At 39.1% G+C, this 15110-nt stretch overlaps 1 protein-coding gene across 1 annotated transcript in view; it reads left to right on the forward strand.

The window, feature by feature from the left end:
- The first annotated feature begins 2814 nt into the window (after positions 1 to 2814).
- VWDE (von Willebrand factor D and EGF domains) overlaps positions 2815 to 15110 on the forward strand; it is a 36477-nt gene continuing 24181 nt past the window's right edge. Inside the window, exons 1-6 of the mRNA XM_009326123.1 lie at positions 2815 to 2818; positions 5596 to 5780; positions 8672 to 8903; positions 11711 to 11970; positions 13470 to 13559; positions 14924 to 15068. Coding sequence (XP_009324398.1) covers positions 2815 to 2818; positions 5596 to 5780; positions 8672 to 8903; positions 11711 to 11970; positions 13470 to 13559; positions 14924 to 15068 — 916 coding nt within the window. The remainder of the gene's footprint in view (positions 2819 to 5595; positions 5781 to 8671; positions 8904 to 11710; positions 11971 to 13469; positions 13560 to 14923; positions 15069 to 15110) is intronic.

Here is a 15110-nt window from a genome sequence, read left to right on the forward strand (position 1 = left end):
GCCCCGCCAGGTGTTGAGGTAGCCCCCTGGCAGGGGAGCGTACTCCCTGTCCGGTCCCAGGGAGCGCTGGGGTCAGGTCCTTCCCCTGCGCCCGCACGTCGCTTGTTTTCCAGCCCGGTAGTTACATGTAACTAGTTTCACTGGAAGAGGCTTAACTTTATGAACTGACGAAAAGAGAAATTGTCATTGTCACCGTGCACCTGCAGGGGAAACCTGCCAGGTGGAAGCCGAAGACCAGGAGTGTTGATTCTCCCGCTCTCTCTTCCTTTTGCTCCCTTTCCCCTGTGTGCTGGAGCACATGCGGCGCACGGGCACACCCTTACCTGGGACCCCTGCAAAATGCTTTGCGGAACCTGTGCAAAAACCGTATCTGTATTGTTTCAGATTTCTGAGAGAAGATCCGCATAAAGAGTAGGTACAATAGCGTATTATATTGGGAACTACTAGAAAATATTCTGTAAGCATATATTTTACATATTTTTAAAGGTTATGCAACTCTACTACCTTTACAAAGCACCCCTTGGGGTGTGGACATGAGTGGTTGAAAAGTGTTTTAGCACCCATTCAAATAAGGTTATTTATAAAGATGCATTAACGTGTGCGTGTTGATTCTGTTTTCTTCATATTTCCGTGTATAGGAGTATTCATATTCCTGTTCTATTGCATTGCGATACTGTCATTGCTACAGCATTTGCGATCGTGTTCTTTTATATGCCTCATCCAAGCACATGGTACCTTTTAGGTACATAGTTACAGTCGCTTTTATATTTCGCTTTAAAAGCGTTACCCTAAATAATTATTTCAGGATAACTTCTTCCAAAAAGTGAACTTCTTTCTATTTTAGCATTTTGGAAGAGTTTAAATCCCCAAATACACCTGAGCACTTTTGTTAAATGCAGTCCTAGTTCTAAGTTCTGCCTTGGGATGTGGATATGCTGCATCCTTTGCAGTCAGTAGATGTGAGACAAAGTACATTCAGGGTCAGAGTGGGCACTTACTAATGGCACTACTTGTTTATCCGTAGTCATTTGCCAGACCCTGGCCTTTGGACAGCAGGAGGTATAAACTGATAAGCTATTCGTACCTGAGGAACTGAGTTGCCAGTCCTGCCGCTCTGCCCTTGCCTGCCCGTACTCCGCGGGTGGCTGGCTCCTTTTCCCGCCTCTACTCTGGTTTGCACCCAGCAGTCCGCAGTCCCTGACTGCTCCATAATGCTGGAAACATTATGGACAGGTGGAGAATCATCGGCCCCTCTCTGCACATGGATTGGAGCAGAGATGTGAACAGGGAATTGGAAAGCCCTTCCTTCGTGGAACTCTTTCCACCTGGGTGCCTCAGAGGCAGTCATCGGGAGCCACTTAAATATCTCTTTGTGGAAAATGAGCTCCTGTGTTGATTTCAAGAACCTCTTTGACTTTTGGTTAACGTGTGGTGTTCAGAGTATCTGTTACCTGACCCCTTTTGTGGCAGTCGTGGTACAAACCCCAATGTGCTGGCAGAGATTTCGTCTATATCTCTCCCAAAAGGCTCATCCGCCAGCGCAGTGCTATCCTTGTGTTTAAGATGTTGCAAGAGTTGAATTCTTTTCCAGCTTAGGGTCACGTTTCTCCGTATCTGGCAGGACCAAGTAGGTCTGGGATGGATCCAGGCAAAGCTCACTGTATTAATCCTGAAGACAGTCAGGAAAAAGCAAATATGGAATCAAATTCTTCCTGGCATGCAGAGACCTCAGTTAAAGAACAGTAGAGAGCCATATACAGTATATAGGGTGTTTGTGGAAAGAAGCACAGAATATGATAAGTAAACCCAACTTCTAGGGAAACAGCTGCATATTTTCCCAAGACAGATTGCTTTTTCAGCAGATTATGTAGTATCCGGACCCCCAAACAAAATGGGAGAGTTTGACTCCCGAGAAATAGGTCTCTCCTCATAGCCTATCGCATGTGTCTCCGCTAGGTTAAATTAAGCCAATGGTGCACAATCTACAAGGGAGGCTGAATTTAATGGTCTAAATTCTCAAGTATTCATTTGTGTATTTTATAATTAGAATTTCATTATTCTAAAGCAAATATTTAAAACTAAAGTTATTAAATCACTAATACATTTAAAGGTCCAAAAAGAAATAATTAAAAAGAGTATTCCCATATACATGGAAAGATTTCCATCAAGAATAATCATGCTTAAATGATAAATTCTGTTAAAACTAACATGAGTTTTCCATTTTGTGTCAGAACATGTCAGAATATTTTGTGATTGTGGACAAAGTCAAGTCAACAGTAGCATCTTCCCATACTTTAATGTTCCTCTCATACTAGGCCGAGCTGGGAGGTAAGCTTGCCCTGTAGGTAAGCTTCCTTAGCACTTTCAAGTTATCAGACCCTGTTTTCAGTTCCTTATTATTTTGTCAGACTTGACTCATTGGGCTGAAAATTGCTGGTGTTAGGCACAGGCAAAGCTTTTCTGGAGCATTACAGCAAAATCGGTATTCGTCATTCTGAGAATCAATTTTGAAAGAATGCTTATATCAAAATCATTTTTTTTATATGTCCTGAATAAGGAAATCATGATTTCAGTGGAAAATTTAGCCAGCTCCCCTCTTAAATGCCTGTGATTTGAGCAGATCTGGTCTGCAGGGGTAACTTTTTCACAGAGAGCACACCATTCATTTCTTGTGTATGTGTCCATAAATATGATAGTTTTATTTGTTTCTGCTGTTGCTGGAGTTAGACAGCACATCAGTTACACTCAGATGTGTAATAAAATGTTTTAATTTGTATTATTGATGATGGCAGTTATTTTCAGTTGTTTCGCGGAATGGGTAAGGAAAAGAAAAGAAAGAAAAAAAAAAAATCAACCAGTGTTACACAAAATGAGATTCCCAAGCAATAACTATGGAAATATTAGCATACTTCTAAAAAGGAAGAAAGAACACACGAAGAGCTGGGTGACATTTTAAAGTGATGTGCATAATAATAAGAAATGTATAATTTGATCTTTAGTAGGATTTATAACCCTATTACAAGTGAGTACAGTCAGCTGTTTTCAAGATCTATCAAACGATGATCTAATTAAACTGTGGAGGAAAAGAAAATAAAGACTTGTCTCATGTCTAGCTTGATTTATTAATGGAAAAGGTAACAGATATTAATTGTTCCAGGAGTGATTCAGTTACAGGAAAGAAAACTAATGAGGGTGCTGTATGAAAGGGAGAATTCCAATAAAAAATAGAAGACAGGAAGAAACTTTCACCATGCTTCGTAAACCGCTTGTGCTGTAGCTTGCTTGGAAAACACTTCAATAACACACATGACTGACCTGTGATTCTTCAGGGGCTTTTCTTCAAATTCCAATGAAGGATAAATTCTCAGTAAGGTCAACTTGTATGGACACGAATAGCCTACAGGCTACTACAAGCAACTCAGAAGCACAGTGGTGGCACAGTCAATCACATTGACTTCCATCTGCCCTTAGAGGATAGAAGATAAAGCTATTGTTACCTGCCTGGGTAGCCTAAAGCTGTATCAGATTAAATCTTCAGTCTTTGAAAGACTGTGAGATTCTCATACTGTGCTTGAAAGAGATGAAGTCTGTTCTTTCACTGGGGCGTCTTCCCCATTTAAAGGAGGGGAATTACCTGATTTTGCAACTGTTTTATAATTGTGGTTATCTGGACAATGACATGAAAATTGTGGTAGATAGTGCATTGTTGCATGATTTGAACCAAAATATGTTTGTAATCAGTGACACAATTACACCATGCAAAACATGGGACAAATACAGAAAAACCTGGGAGCAAAAACTGAAGATCAGAGTATTAATATCCAAAATGTAACATTATGGAGCTTTGCTTACAGCTGCATTTTTTTAAGCCATTAGTAGCATAGTAGAGGCAAGAATTAAGATTAACTGTGTCATTCAATATAACCTGAAATTCCATTCACAGTCAGCATCAGTTGGTATCCATTTTTAAAAGCAAGGTAGATAGATAGGTATATTTTAAATGTTATTTATTTGTAAACATTCTCTTAATTTATTTTCCCCTACTTTCACTTCCCAAGCACATTCCTGAGCAAGAATGGCCGATCAGTACGTTGCATGCACATATGCCATTAACCAGAACTTTTATTGTCACTGGCTTTGACAGGAGTCAACTCAGCTCAGACTCAGAAATTCTGGCATTCTGCTTTATTTCTGAATGAGTCTGCATTTTAAAAAAAAAACTGTCATAAAGACTTCTTCAGATTCTGATCCTTCATTTTACCTATCAGCAATTTTGAGATTTTTTTTTTGAGGCCACAAGGTCACTTAGGTGTCCAGAAATACGTTTGTCAGTTGTATTTACTTTATTAAAATTTAGCATGTCAGTCATGCAAATTGACTTAAAATGTGTAACTAAGCATCTACCCATTTCCATACACACTTTTGCGATGATCTGCAGGTATACATGCAAACTGTATGCAACTACCTCTCATCCATTTGAGGGAATTCTTCATTTCATGCATAGGAACCCTGTAAAGTGGTAGCCTATTTACAAAAGACCTTTGGATAATCCTTACCTGAAATTCCATTCACAGTCAGCATCAGTTGGTATCCATTTTTAAAAGCAAGGTAGATAGATAGGTATATTTTAAATGTTATTTATTTGTAAACATTCTCTTAATTTATTTTCCCCTACTTTCACTTCCCAAGCACATTCCTGAGCAAGAATGGCCGATCAGTACGTTGCATGCACATATGCCATTAACCAGAACTTTTATTGTTACTGTCTTTGACAGGAGTCAATTCAGCTCAGACTCAGAAATTCTGGCATTCTGCTTTATTTCTGAATGAGTCTGCATTTAAAAAAAACCTGTCGTACAGACTTCTTCAGATTCTGATCCTTCATTTTACCTATCAGCAATTTTGAGATTTTTTTTTTGAGGCCACAAGGTCACTTAGGTGTCCAGAAATACGTTTGTCAGTTGTATTTACTTTATTAAAATTTAGCATGTCAGTCATGCAAATTGACTTAAAATGTGTAACTAAGCATCTACCCATTTCCATACACACTTTTGCGATGATCTGCAGGTATACATGCAAACTGTATGCAACTACCTCTCATCCATTTGAGGGAATTCTTCATTTCATGCATAGGAACCCTGTAAAGTGGTAGCCTATTTACAAAAGACCTTTGGATAATCCTTACTCCTCTTGAGGTAAGATTTTGATCCTCTCATATATCTGACACCTCACTTTTATTCAGGTTGTTAGGTTTCATAAACGTCAGTGGAACCAGAAAGTCAAAACCTGGAGAGAAAGTATAAACATATTCCTTTCCACTGTTTGTACATCTAGGGTAAATGCCTAATGTGGTTATTAATTTGCATTTATTGTCCACTTGAAGGGAAAGTTACCACATGAGGAATTCTATTAAATTTTAGAGTGCTAACATACCTGTTTGTTGTTGTTACTAAGACTTCAATATGTTTTTCAGTAAAAATAGCTTCACATCATATTGCAATATATCCATATTTTCCCGTTAAAAGTACTTAACATCTTTTCTAACATACTTGTTAGGCATTCCGTCTTGATACTCGAAATACTCTTGCTCCACAGTTCTTGAATGCTCTCCTGGTGGACATCAGATCCTGCAGAGCCCTTACCGAAGCGTTGATTTTGATTCATCCCACCTCCAGCAATCAGCTATTCAGGATTTAATATGTGACCATTCCCTAACACCAGGATGGTATCGCTTTATGATTTTTGATAAGCCTGCTGAGATGCCGACCAAGTGCGTGGAGGTATTGTTAGAACTCATTTGATTATGAGAAATACATATTTTTCTTACGAGTTTTTCAGTAGGATAGGTATAAAAAAAGAATACGATTATGGAGACTGATGTGTAGGAATACAGAGTACCTATTCTGTCTAAATACTTGAGTATATTAAAATGTGTTAACTGGACAATTAAGTCTTAAGTGTTGAAAATTTTACACTGAATGGGCAATAGCAGAGGATGATAAATTACATCCCTTTTAGAGCACTCAAAAACTGTCATTTGTACTCACTGCTGAAGAAGCTTTCTTCAGCGGCAGCGTAGCAGGGATATCATGTTGTAAAGCTGCAACTATGTGATGGTCAGCCTGTTAGGAAGGCCGTGTGAAAGCAGTACGAAGACTTGCAGCCACATGAACCCAGTAATTGTGAAGCTTTTAAAGTGATCATGTTAGAGGGAAGAGATTACTCTGAAAATGACTTGAACTAACAGAGCTAACTGAAGATTGGTTGCCTTGCCATCTGCAAGTCCTCTAAGACTCAATAATTACTTGGAATATTTAATACTTTAGACTTGTAATGCTTTATTTTGAAGCGTACCATCATCTCTGTTATATTCTAAGGAGATATATCTTTGTAGTTTCCTATTTTAAACATTTCCCTGTTTAAAAACAATAAAAATGTCATTAGAATATTCTGCCCGTGATTTTTCTAATGAATTGAAATTGACTGGTCACAGTCTCGTAAAAAAAAAAAAAAAAAAAAAAGAAAAGCCTGACAATGAAACACTTTTAAAGGAATACAAAACAGTTAAGACACACTAATAAAATTGAGTTTATAGCAGCCCCTCTTATTTTTATTTATTTATTTAATTTTTATTAAATCTTTACAGCAATATAAAGCCACTGAAGAACCTTTAATGTGCAGCTGACTCAGGGACTCAGAGGGCTGTGTTGCAGAGGCTACTGTTATCCAGGCTTTTATACTGCAAAAAACTAGCAACAAGTATGATTCCTGAAGGACTTTCTTTCAGTTACATTTAATACAAACAAATCGATTAACTAGTTGTATTTTCTCAAAATGGATACTTTTATGCAAAGAACCAGCATGATAGACCAGGGCAAAAAACAATGTGTTTTTCAGAACAGAGGTTAGACTAGCAAGATACCCGCTCAGATCATCTAGGGAAGTTTTAGGAATCTGACCAAAGTTCTCAGTGCTTAGTAAATATTTGGTAAAAATAAGCTACCATCTTAATACAGAGGAGTCCAGATAATTACAGTTGGAAAGAGATTGATTCAAAACTTATTCAGGAAATGAAATTTATGCATTGACATCTGCTTCTTTGCATCTGTTGACAAAAACAAGACATTTATTTTGAAATCTCAAAGTCAAAACATTAAAACCAAACTAAAACGGATGTCTCGTTTGGGAAGTTTCCTCCTTTCTTTCCCATTAGGAGAACTTTTATTATAGCTATATTTAATCCTCGTCAAAGATTCAGACTGTTAAGCAATCCTTCCCATTTCTGTCTACTTCTCGTTAATTCTGTCTGTCTGATGGATTGACGGTGGGCTCAGATGTTCTAGATTAAGAAAGAAAAGTGTACTTTTGAGATGAGTGATTGCTCAATGAGTCTGCAGTAGTCTTTAGACCAAGAGGTCTAAAGACAAGATGATCTGAGACCTTGTTTCACTATCAGGTCAAAGAAACAAATACTTGAGGTGATGTATGAAAGAGAAGAGGTTCTCAAAATCTCACAATTTCAGATTTATAGTTTTCATGTAAATATTTTCCAAATGCTGGCTTTAACACACCGTGTCCTTCTAGGTGTTTCTCTTCAGTTTGCTTTCTGCAGCACATGAAAGACAGGAGGTGATCTTTAACTCATTCTGGTAACCCATGAACCAGATTCCTCCTTTGTCTCCTGTTCTCGGGATTCATTTTTCTGTATTCCACTAGTAAACTCTGGTGTCAGCTAAATCAGGCTTAACGCTTCGCTTACCATGATTGGTACTACTGTTAAGTTGTGACCTGCGTGGCAGCTTCCTTGACCTGAAGACCTCACATAGCCACAATGGTGAGAGGTGAAGGAGACTATTCCACAGCACACTTCTCACTCCTTGAGGAAAAGCACTGAACAAGGCTTTTGTTTGCGAGAGAGGGAGCAACAGCCCTCTTAAATCACCTGTTGAATCAGCATCTGAACCACAGGCCTGGAGAAGCCCACTGCTTTGTAAACACCAAAGGATTTAGGGTTGCTACAAAGTCACTGTGGTTGTTACGGGGCGTGGAGCTGGGGGATGCTACAAGCATATCTATTTCTAAAGGTGGGGAATTGAAAGACAGACAGGGCTTATCAGGTGTCTTGCATTTTTGGCTAGGGCTGCAAGTCAGTAACCTTGTATCAGCTGGCCACATCTCTTAGAAGAAATCCAGGAGGTTAGCTGAGCCTTCAGTCCGTGGCAAAGGGCAGATAAAGCCTGCCAGCTTTAGCACCTTTAGTTGATATTCAGTGTATGTATGTTCTACCCTGTATTTGCTGTGCTCTGATGGCATGCACACAGTCAGTTACTGTCGGTTTACGGGTGTAGGGTAACTCACTCAGCCATAACACAACTGTTAGCTTTTTTGGCCAAAACACTCAGGTGTGGCTCCTGGTTATGTTCTTCAGGCACTAAATTATAGCCTGTCTTTAGAAACACACATTCATTAGGCTCAAAGAAGGACTTAAGTCTCTTGTGTGTATTTGTATTCAACCTTGAGGAGGAAAGTAAGCAAGCCCTCAATTACACTGTCTAAACTTTGCTAAAAGCTCATGCAGGAAATTAATTGAATACATATGTACCTCATTAAAGCACAGCAACTGTTTGATTTAGCATTAACCATTTTCTGATGTTTTTCTCTGGTGCTGAAGATGAATCACTGTGGTACTCAAGCCCCTGTCTGGTTGTCTCTGAGGGAGTCAGAATCCATGCCTCGACCCGGTGAGATCAAACAGTTAACAGCTTGTGCTACATGGCAGTTTTTCTTCAGCACTTCAAAAGACTGCTGTCTTTTCCGAATCCCTGTCAGTGTGAGGAACTGTGGAGATTTCTTTGTTTACTTACTGCAGCCCACCCAAGGATGCATGGGGTATTGTGCAGAAGGTGAGAAAATGCATGCTCTAACTCAACTAAGTGTGTGTGTTTATGAGTAAGTGTGTTTCTCTGATATTTGGCTGAGCGGAAATGCCTGGAAATAGTTACACATGCTGAAATTTCTTTCAAGCCTTACTTTTAATATTGATATGATAGAAAAATGATTTGGTATGTTAAGGTGGGTTCAAACCAACCCTTTTTAACTTACATTTAGCACTCAAGTATTGTTCAAAGCCCAGAAACCTAAGAATTGAAATTTTCCATATAATGAGGTGGGGATATAAGACACAGCCAGAAGTCAAAATTCAGAGTACCTACGATGGCACTCATACTCTGCAAACACCCATTACTGACTATGCATAGGATTATGTGTCAGAGTAAATTTTGTTTAAGAACTTGACCAAACTTATATCAATTATTGTTTAGCGTCGTTAGGAATATTTTTCTTACTGTAACTCTTTTATCATCTTTCTGGAGAGTATACACGTTGTTGCTAGAAGAAAATTCAACACAGAAATACTGATACACACTTTATTAGTACTATGAGAAAGAACTGGAGTCCTTTTGCAATGTCTCACGTTGTCTTGGACCCTTGTGCTGCAAAAGCGTGTTGGTGTTCATAGCTCAAAACTTCAGTATTTCATTATTCATGCCAGATGTTTTAGATAAGGAAGGTATGGTTAAATCCTTACAGTTATAAATACTGTGAAACAGTGACAAATCAGTGTAGTAGGAAATTCTTACTAGCTTGTATAACACACTGTTGTGAAAATACTAGCAGTATTTTTATGCATCATATACTGTATTGCTCTAAGTCATACTCTGTATTACTGACTGCTTTCAAAAGCCTGATAGCAAAACTATCAGTGGGTTTTCTGGTGCCTTATTGGTCCATCGTTGTACCTTTAGGTCCAATTGTTAAGGCATTCTCCAAGGGTTTATTGACAGGAAAAAAAATGCCAGAAATGGGACATTTCAGCATGCAAGTGACTGAACCAATGAAGAACTCCTGCACTATAGGACTTTGCATTTACTTTGGATGATGGCTTATGAAGAAGAAAGAGGATATAAAAACCATAGGCCGCAAGCTAGCAAATTTTTACTGCCTCAAAACAAAGTAGTCAAGAAACATAACTCTGGTTTGGCTCTGCTGAATACTGTAAACCTGAAACACATTTGGAGTTTAAAGTCACTCTTTTAAGATGATGTTTTCATGTGAAGTGCATTGTATTCTTGTGCTGCTTTTTGTATCTAGGTTATCATGTCTACTGTGTTTTCTCTTTAACACTTGATAGCTGTAAACACTTGATGCAAATTTTCAAACAGTCTCTCCTCTACATGCTAAGGAAACAAACGTATCACTGAAGCGTGGAACATCAAAATCTGCTCTTCATTCTTTTTGGTGGATGGGGTTTTCAGTGTTGCTGCTGCCCTTTTGACTTAGTTTGAGTGGCGTGACTAACCTCTTTCTACTCCTGTTACAAATGCACTGGTATTTTCATGTTTAATCAAAGTTCCACTTTCCTTTTTTATAACATTCGAAGTACCAAACAAGTGCACAAACACTTTTTCTTAGGCCCCTGTAGGAAAGGTGATTTTTTTCAAAGCAGGTCTGCACTGAATTTGGCTGTCCAGGGTTACAGTTAATGAATAAGCATTCAGATGTGGCTTTGGGGAGACAAAATTTATATTCAAGAGAATAGTTTAATTCCTTTTTATTCACTAACAACATCTGTACGTATTGGCTGGGTACATCTGCAGTAAAAGATGCAGAGGTGGTAGAATATTCTGTACCCTTCCTCCTAGGTGTAGCCAATCTACTTGTGATTTCCAACACAAGGCTTTGTACTGACTGCTACCATAATTGGATATGGATCAGATTACAAGATTGCTTCTGTTCTGCTAATTTACACTTCAGTTAGTGTCTTGTGATATTTGGTGTGTTTTTAACATAGGGCAATAATTTAAGAGCATTGGTGTACCTACTCTGTATGTGTGTGAATATACAATTTAACAACAATTTATAGTTGTTTCAGATGCAAAGCCACAGACCTGTGATCCTGAGGGAATGCAAATTCAAGGCGTCTATAGCAGTGAGTATTTTGTTCTGATTTTCAAGTTTTTTTGTGCATCTATGACCCAATAACGTCAACATTTAGTCATATTCTGTCTTGAATAAAAACGTGTTCATGTTATCAACAGTATTGCTCGGTCTGTTGCAAAATGAGTAGTTTGGAGGCAATTTCAGACCTTGGATTACAAAAGTACTTGCTCAGCATAATGTTCAGAATAAGTACCAAAATGTTAAAAAGTAATTTTAATCATGCTGATTTACAGATTACTTTGATTCTTTGGGAGTCAAATATAAGATAAATCTACAAATCATACTGTTGCTTATTCTGTTCCTTTTTACATAGCCCTTTTTTTTTTTTTCTTCCACACACCACCCCCCCCCCCCCCCCCCCCCCACATATTCAACAAAATTATCAGGCAAATTCCTTTGCATGTTGCTCTCTCCTGTCTGGTAAAATAATTAGTTGTATTTTATGCCCTTGTTTTGGGGTTTTTGCCTCCTCCTCAGCACCTTCCTAGAATATAATCAAAGGCTAATAAAGACGTTTTTTCTCCTTTTAATAATTAATAAAAGGAACATACACATTTTCTCTGATTCTCTAAGCAATTATGTAATATTTCTACATATGCAAAAAGGTAGATAATATTAGTATATTAATTGGCAAAATATATGTCAATGTCATTTCACCCGATGTTGTTTTTGCACAGAATAAAAAGCACAAACCACTCTTCTGTTTGGCTAGGTAACCTGGCTCCTTCATCATCTCCATCTGTGTCACCACCACTGCCAGCCATTCCTGAAGTTGTAGCAGAGTTGATCAAAGGCAGCGTTTACCTAAGGTGTACCTTTGGCGTTCCTTTTGCAAACAGCTCAGTCGGATTCATTGTAACTTGGTCAAGACTTTCTCCTGAAGGTATCAAAGAAGAACTGAAACATGAAACAGCGGTTCATGCGTTCTCACTTCTAGAACTAGATGGGATAAACGTCAGACTTGGAGACAGAGTATGTTAAAACATAATTATAATCTCTTTGTATCTTTGTAAATATGGCTCAGTAGACACTAACAGTTGTTAGAGACAGAGTTCCAGCACCTTGCTGTATAATTTTTCTTGGCAGAAGCATACTGCCTCTAGTTGTTGTTTACACCACCAGTGCCCATATGAATGTGGAAATACCAGAGAATATATCAGTAATTATCACTGCCGTTAAGGTTTTGAGACTGTCTGTCTCAGTACAGTATAGTGTGTCTCCTGGAGATAAATGTTTATTCAAGTTGCATCTTCTTCACCCTCTACTGTGATTTTGTTTGATACTGTAAATTAAGAGGGTTTTTGGATGCAACTGCATCTAAGTGAGAGGCTGTAAGAGCCAGAGCTTGTGAGAAGCTGTGTTGTTGATTCATTAGATAGATTTCTTTTCTCTGAATCAATAATGAGCTGCTGCTTGATGGTTTTGTCTCTAGGATCAGATTTAAATGGTTTAATCTCTGCCATCAAAAGCAGTGGGAGTTCCTGCATTACCTTCCATGGTAGCAGAATCAAGACCTAGGCTCTCATGGTAACTTTGAGAAGCTTAAGCATTGGAAAATCAGTAAGCTTTCTACCTGTATATACCAAAATACAGGTTAATTTTTCCTCGCCAAAATAAAAAACAAAAAAGCATATGGTTGGTGTGCATGTGCATTCAAGCCACAGCCAGGCTGCTTTGATGGCTTATGGACAGCAGTAGCAATTGCTAATCCCCAAAAATCCTTTGGGGACTTTGTGAATAGTTGCCTGACAGTGTTAGCTCAGTGACAGTCAAAAGGAAAGGTACAGTCATAAATTACCTGCTGCTGCTATGGACCCTTGGTTTTCTCAGGATCTGAAATACTGCATGTGTGGTCAACACATCTCAAAAGGGATACAGCAAAATAAACAAAAAATGCAAAACCATAGTGTCTGGTAGCATGGAACTGGTTCAGAGGAGGGAAATGACAGTAAATTCTTCAGCTTGAAAAATATTATCCAGGCCCTTAACACCAAGAAAAAAGTATAGTAAGAAGAGGAGGTGGAGGGGATGGTTGCTTTGCATAATCTAAGATTTAATGGACACTCAACAAAATTAAAAGGCAAAAAATGTGAAACAGACAAAAAGAAGTAAATAACATGTAATAAAGTATAACATGCATTTCCACAAGATGTCATGGGGAGCCGAAATGCTCCAGAAGGGATTTGTTAAATCTGTGGAGACTTAGGTGCTTGTTAAATATGATGGTTTGCATGCGGCCTTTAGTTCAAGAAGTCTCTGCACCACTGGTGGAGTCTGCCAGGAAAAGGTCTTAGGACGCTCGATCTGCTTCTGTGTTTTTCTTAAGCACCACTGGCAATTGGTAACTTCTGGTGCAAACAGAAGACTGGGTGTGATGAATCCATCAAACTGACCCACAATGGCTGGGTTTTGTCTTCATGTGACCACTTCGTACCAAGAATGTATTCTATTTTGCTGGTTTTGCCCTGCAGGTCTACTGTAGCAGTTCTGCTTTTGTCATGGAGAAGCTGGACATACAAAGCTCTTCTGTTGAGAGCAAGGAATTTTTTGCTGGCATTAAGGTAATTTTGAAAGAAAATAATGTTTTACTTTATCGTAGTAGGAATCTTTGTGAGTATTGCTACAGCAGTCAGTCCTCTGACTAGAAGGCACTCAAAATGTATTAATTGTGAATTAATAGAGCATGTTGTTGGCTGTAGTGAACTTAAATTTGTCAAAAAGCAGAAGAGTCAAAGTTGTTTCTGTGCTCCCCATGTACTCAAGGTGCAGGAAGGCTGAATCGGCAACTCGCACACGTAGTGCGAGCCTTGGTTTCCAGGAGCTAGAGTCGACTCTGACCCTGTCTTTGTGAACTAGGAGGGTAAAACCTGAGCCTGAGCCCTGGCACACTGTTGTCCATTATGTTTGACTGCTGATGCCTTTTCTGGCATGATTTTGGCTTACGCCAACAGGCTCTCCCAGTGCATGGCTCATGAGATAGCCTAGGCCAGGGCCTCTTCCCAGCTGGCCATGGGGGTAAGGGAAGGGTGAGGCCAACCTGGTCTGGGCTTAGAGAGGGAACCTGGGATGTGAGCTGTGCCGTGCCACTTGCCCAGAGGCCAAGCTCCAAAATCATTTTAGTTCCTACTGTGGATATAGCTTCAGGGACCCATTTGCTGGCCAGGAATGGGACCCCAATCCCAGAAAGACATACTGCATGTCATTACATGTTGGGAATAGTCCAGTTGACTTAAGGGTTTGCCCTTCAGTTAAGCCTGAGCTTATGTTTCTGCAGGATCAGGGCCCAGATTTATCTCATGTTAAGTGCAAGTCTGTAGTGCAAACTGCAAAGTGTGAATGCATTATTTTTGTTTTCCTGTGAGGCTGCATTCGGGATTTCACCCAATGTACAACACTCAGTTGTAAGCCTCTGTTACTGATCTCTACTTGCATTTTTGATTATGCATCTGTAGTGAGCTGTGTTGTAAGTTTATGGAGAGGAATCCCAGGAGAAGTACGGTGCTTCCAAATTCTTCTGGGACATTGTTGCCTGTAGGTAGCTTCCCCCTCTCCTCCCCCCAGACAATACACCAAACTTTGTATTTTAGCTTCCAGAAGGTACCCAGAGAATACATTTTTGTGGTGTTAATGTGGTTTCCTAATTCCTTACCTTTCATAGCTAGCTTTTACTCTTGCTGTTTCCTTTTCCTTTTCCTTGCCCCTTACTCCCACCTCTTCAAGACTCTTGCTGCTGTGTCCTCATCTTCTCCCCAGTATGCTGCTGCTCTTCAGACCATCTAAATAAGCCTGATGAAGTGGAGCAGGCCATGCACTATGCTATTCCATCTCTTTAGGTTTTTTTATACTGTACTCCTAGCTGGTTAGTAAGCAGTGCTGTAGTTTACTCACAAAGTTTGCATTTTAAGTACAATTTCTTCTGTGCTAGATACATCCAGAAACGTATGATATATCAGAAGATGGGAAGGAATACAGACTGGCAATAGAAAGTAGCATTCCTATTCCTTGTCCTGAGTTTAGCCAGCTTGAAAGTGACTGCAAAATCTCACTAACATTAAATACTGTTGATGAGGGTAAGTATTATCATGATTTTTTGTTGCATTTCATATGTTTAA

Source organism: Pygoscelis adeliae, unplaced genomic scaffold (assembly GCF_000699105.1).
Source record: "Pygoscelis adeliae isolate BGI_AS28 unplaced genomic scaffold, ASM69910v1 Scaffold15, whole genome shotgun sequence".
Taxonomy (NCBI): domain Eukaryota; kingdom Metazoa; phylum Chordata; class Aves; order Sphenisciformes; family Spheniscidae; genus Pygoscelis; species Pygoscelis adeliae.